General features: G+C 34.0%; 1 protein-coding gene across 1 annotated transcript; it reads right to left on the bottom strand.

The window, feature by feature from the left end:
• Positions 1-532: 532 nt before the first annotated feature.
• LOC129899690 (transcription factor CYCLOIDEA-like) lies at positions 533-2622 on the bottom strand. Its single transcript, XM_055974717.1, has 3 exons — positions 2268-2622; positions 948-2152; positions 533-796 (listed from the first exon to the last, which is right to left on the bottom strand). Exons 2-3 carry the CDS (start codon positions 2037-2039, stop codon positions 746-748), a joined length of 1143 nt encoding a protein of 380 aa, XP_055830692.1. The 5' UTR covers positions 2040-2152; positions 2268-2622; the 3' UTR covers positions 533-745.
• Between the last annotated feature and the right edge of the window lie 2299 nt (positions 2623-4921).

Here is a 4921-nt window from a genome sequence, read left to right as displayed (position 1 = left end):
TTTGAACTCTTAATTAGCTGATCAACAGAAAAGGTTATCAAAATTATTAGTCCCCCAAGAAAAATGAAATCAATTACTCAACTAGGGATCTTTGATGGATTTAAGTTTAGGACACTTTGATCTGCTCAATCATGCTAATATCAGGATTACTTATTGCTATAGGAAAGCCAGCCAACTGACAAATTGCTTGCTTAGTAAAACTGGCAATGAACTTTTCGACTAACAACACATATCTATTGGCTCAACAACTTCCTAGTGATGCTGAAGGACCCTTTCCCATGGGCAAGAGAAGTTCCTAGTATAAGGTCAAAATTTGACAAGGCTATTTTTCTGTTAGTTAGGCAATAATTTTTTTTTATGTAAGCTCCTCCTCTTCTTTTTTTTTTTCGTACTGTAATTAAACTTTTTGGTATGAAATATTATACCCACTGGGAATTTTTTTGAAAAAAATGTAAAAAGAATTGAGACTCTCATTTCTGCTAAATTTGACCCATTGAGATTTTAGCCTATTTACCCCAATGTTTTTGTATATTGATATGTTATTTAATGAACTCCGCCAAAATTTTATTCAAAAAAAAGAAAAAGAGATAGGCTATATGCGCAGAAGTTTTTACACAAAAGAAACACACAATTAAAAGTAATCTATGTTACATTTACCAACAGAAACAGGCCGTTAACGTTCTTCTGCTCTGGCCGAGTAGCACAAAATGAAGAAGGAACTTCGTCCGCTTCCAATTTCCTTGCCCTAGCCTTCCCACAGCTTTCCATAAAATTGGAAGTCTGTAACTAATTGATGCTACAATAGAAATAATATTTTTTTAGAAAAATAAATTCAGAAGCTGGTGAGAAAATATATAAATTGAAATCATCTACGAGTGTTTAATAAATCTTTAAATTGTCGTGGATTTAATATTGAACCCCTAATAAACAAAGTCTGAAACCCCTACCTCATTGGAAATTCCAGCATTTTGCTCATGATAGTTGAAGATGCTAAATGGGTTCCAATTTCCATTAACCACCAAATTACAGTCATCAACACTATTCTTCTCATGATGAAAGGTGAGTTGTTCATGTGTTCCAGGTTCTTCACAAGTTTTATTAGCGGGCTTCCCAGATCCGGAAGGGTTCAAATCCTGAGCCGAGGCTTTCGATTTGCCAATTTGGCTCATTTTCTTTGTTTTTGTTCTCTCTCTAGCCCTGGCTCTTGCTTGATCCCTCAATTCCTTTGTAAGAGGTTCAAACGCAGCTCTACGAGCTGTGTTAAACTTCTTCTTCTTTTTCTTCTTCTCGTCTTTAGCAGTTTCCTTGTTTTTGTCATTAGAGGAAGTTTCATCAGTTCCTGATATAACTTCACATGACTCGGAAATAGAATTAGATGCACAAATTGCACCAATTCCAGTAGTAGTAGTGGTGGTGTTGCAGCTAGTTTGCTTATTAATGTGAGTAACCTGAGCATCATTGCCTTTGGCCACGAGCCCTTCGATTGCGGAATCCGATTTAGTAAGCAACCATTCTACAGTTTTGCTGGCCTTATCGAATCCCAATAAGTCCTGCAAACGGAAAAACTTGCGAGCAGCATCAAGTGAAAGCCTCATCCTTCGATCTCTAGGACCACGAGCAGTATTGATCTTGCTGTGTCGATCTTTATTGGAAGATCTCTTATTTTTTTTGGAGATCCGTCCACTATCAATACTAATTCTGCTACTCATCACGTCCTCTCCTTTGTTTCCTCCTCGAACTTCTCCACCTCCTTCTTCCATTCCTTCTAATACTTGATTGCTGATGATAACATTATCAGCGCAATTTGAAGGTTTAGTAGCAGTCTCGGTGCAGCTGTCAGCTAAGATGTGAACACTCAATTCATCTATCAAAGGAACATGTTGCTGTTGTTGGAGGTAATTATATTGGTCATAATGATAACAACTTTGAAAAAATAGTTCGTGTTCATATTGCATATAAGGAGAAGCTGGAATATTTTGGTATATTAAAGAAGACAAAATTGGGCTGAAGTTGCAGTTATTATTGCTTGGAGGATACATATTCGCACTAGCTGTAGCTTGAGGCGGTCTATGTGGTGGGTCTAGATCTTGAGAAAGACAGTATAAACACAGCTAAAACCTCTTTTGATTTGTCTGCTAATTAAGCAAGCTAGCTGCAATAAGAAGAAAAATAAACGAATTAAAGTTAGTAATTTATTTTCCCCCTAGCTAGTTCAATGTACTTGTGGCTCTAATATACAGTAAATTGAGAGAGGAAGCAATCAGTACTTTGAACTATATGGATTGACCAAAATGTTGATGAAAACAGTAATACTAGTATATCTTTTTTCTTCTTTTTTTTTTTCACGCTTGAGACGACAGCGCTTGATACAAATGTATGTGTGGTTTTTGATATATGATCTATGCAATAATATTATATTCTTGCTGTGTGTGAGAGAGAGAGCGCCCCTCTAGCTACAATTGGAGCTTGAGGAGGGCAGGCATGGTGCTATTGTTGTAGAAGAGAGTTAAAGGGAGAATATGGGTGAACGGGAAAGGAAACAACAATTCCCTCCATCTCTATTAAAGAAAAAGTAATTGGAAAGGGAAAGGAAATTTGACAAAAAGATGGAGATAGGAATGAAGCTGCAAGTGGTTCGTAGCGGTATTCTTGGAAGTGAATGGTTTCAAACGACTTGCTATCGTGCCTCTTCACGTGATATCACGTGACACACAGAAAAGCCACTCTCCCTCCAACCTCCTTTCCACAACCCTAGCTAGACCCTTTCCCCCAAAACCCACCCCACCCCTACCCCTACCCCCCCCCCCCCAAACGTACATACATCAATAGTGTAAAGAATGTGGTATCTCAATGACATAATTAGTATAGAGAAAATTATGTTGATAGCATCGGCCAAATTCAAATGGGCCCTGTAATGCGTGATCTGAGTTTAATCGAGGCTCCAATATAAATACACATAGAGTGGGAAAAAAAAGAAGGGAAAATAACACTTATACCCAAAAAGGGAAAGTATCTATCCTTGAATGTCTCATTACTTTCATCTTCCTTTTTATTTTAAAATGACATAAGTTTATTTTAAAATTCGCGTGCTAACGTAATGCTGACGTCAATGCTCACCCTACATACTACTGATAGAGTATCAATACACCGACGAATTGTCACAAAGGATTAAGTTTAATCATATATGATATCGATATGGTATCAATATACACGAATCAGCATCACAAAGAATATATTTTCTACCAATTTAGAGTTTAATAAATAAGACTGTGCTTTTAATAATTTTCTCTTAATTGTTTTATTTTTATTTCTTAAAAAAAGAGTTCAATTCACTACTAAAAAGAGTCCATAAAGCGACAGAACAAAAAGTGACGGACAGCATCGCAAATAAACTGTGATGGATAAAATGACGTTATCCATCATTTTTTTTAATTAAAAGCGACGGACAGAGACACCTAGTTCGTCGCTTATTTTGACGATTTTTTGCGCTAAAAATAAATATTATTTTTGAATAAATATTTTATATATTTTATTAAAAAATAATTATTTATAAATTAAATATTACGACGCCGTCCGTCGTAAGTATTTATTTTTTATTTATTAATTATTTTTTTAACATATTGATGGACAGGGTCGCTAAGTCCGTCGACATTGATCAAAAGATTTGGTCAACAAATTTAAAATAGCGACGGACTGGATCGCTTTGTCCGTCGCTATTTGGTCAAAATGGAAGTCAAATATTTTTTAAAAAGCGACGGACTTAGAGACGTTGTCCGTCGCTTTTATTAAAATATGTGGCAAACAGAACGTATTTTTTCTGTTTTGTCTCTCTCTAAACTCTCTCTTCTCTCTCCCTTCTCTCTACAAATCCACCACCTCCGTCGCCGCCCCGCCTCCCACCGACGTCCCTCCACCCTCATTGCTTTCCCCCGCCTCCGCCGCTGCGCCGCCTCCGTCCTATTGTGCTTTAGGAGTATTTATTCATCTTTAAGAGGTTAGAGCTTAAACCTTATAAAAAAAAAATAATTTTCTTTTATTTGTCATTTGTTAGTTTGTTAATTAGTTAATTACATTTAGTTTGTTGTAGTTCATTTGTATATTGGATTGTGAAATTAGTGAATGTAGTTATAGTTTTGATTTTAGGGCTTAAGTTAGATTTGGGTTGTTGAATTAGATTATAAATTTTTTAGTAATTTGTGATGTTAGTTAGTTAATTAGTTTATGCCATTTAGTTTGTTGTAGTTTATTTGTATATTGGATTGTAAAATTAGTGAATCTAATTATAGTTTTGATTTTAAGCTTTAAGTTAGATTTGAGATTTTGTATTAGATTGTAAATTGGATAGTAATTTGTGATTTAGTAGCTACTTAACTAGTTTATTCCATGTAGTTTGTTGTAGTTTATTTGTATATTGGATTGTCACTTAGGAAGTTTTGAAGTTTGAAACTTAGAGAAAAATATTGGAACTTAATTAGAGGCTTGAGTTTTAGGACTTTAGTTTAGGATACTTAAATTTAGAAGTTGAACATAATTAGAACTTTGAAATTGAATTTTTTGTTAACTTTAGAAATCTTGTTGAAGTTAAGCTTCCTTTTGAACTAATTAAGCTAATGTTGAACTTTAGAATAACTTAGATACTTGAATATAGGAAATTTTGAAGTTTGAAACTTAGAAAAATATTGAAAATTGGATATTTGAATTATAGTATTTTAATTTAGAACTTATAATTAAAATAACTTAGATACTAATTTTAAACTTTAGATTTGTTTAATTTTTGAAATCTTTAGACTTTAGAATTAATTAAGCTAAGTAAAGTTAGATATTTAAAGTCATTAAGTTGAACTTTAGGACTTTTGAAGTTAAACTTAGAAATTTTTTAAGTGTGTATAAATTTTGAACTCTTTAGACTTTATAGCTAATT

Source organism: Solanum dulcamara, chromosome 8 (genome assembly GCF_947179165.1).
Source record: "Solanum dulcamara chromosome 8, daSolDulc1.2, whole genome shotgun sequence".
NCBI lineage: Eukaryota > Viridiplantae > Streptophyta > Magnoliopsida > Solanales > Solanaceae > Solanum > Solanum dulcamara.
This window is presented reverse-complemented; position numbering and strand designations above follow the sequence as displayed.

What these genes read in the sequence shown, in the direction of transcription:
- LOC129899690 (XM_055974717.1), bottom strand. Translation starts at nt 2,039, where the DNA reads ATGTATCCTCCAAGCAATAATAACTGCAACTTCAGCCCAATTTTGTCT. An exon ending in ATGCTGGAATTTCCAATGAG is followed by an intron (nt 797 to 947) that starts GTAGGGGTTTCA and finishes TTTCTATTGTAG; the next exon opens with CATCAATTAGTTACAGACTT.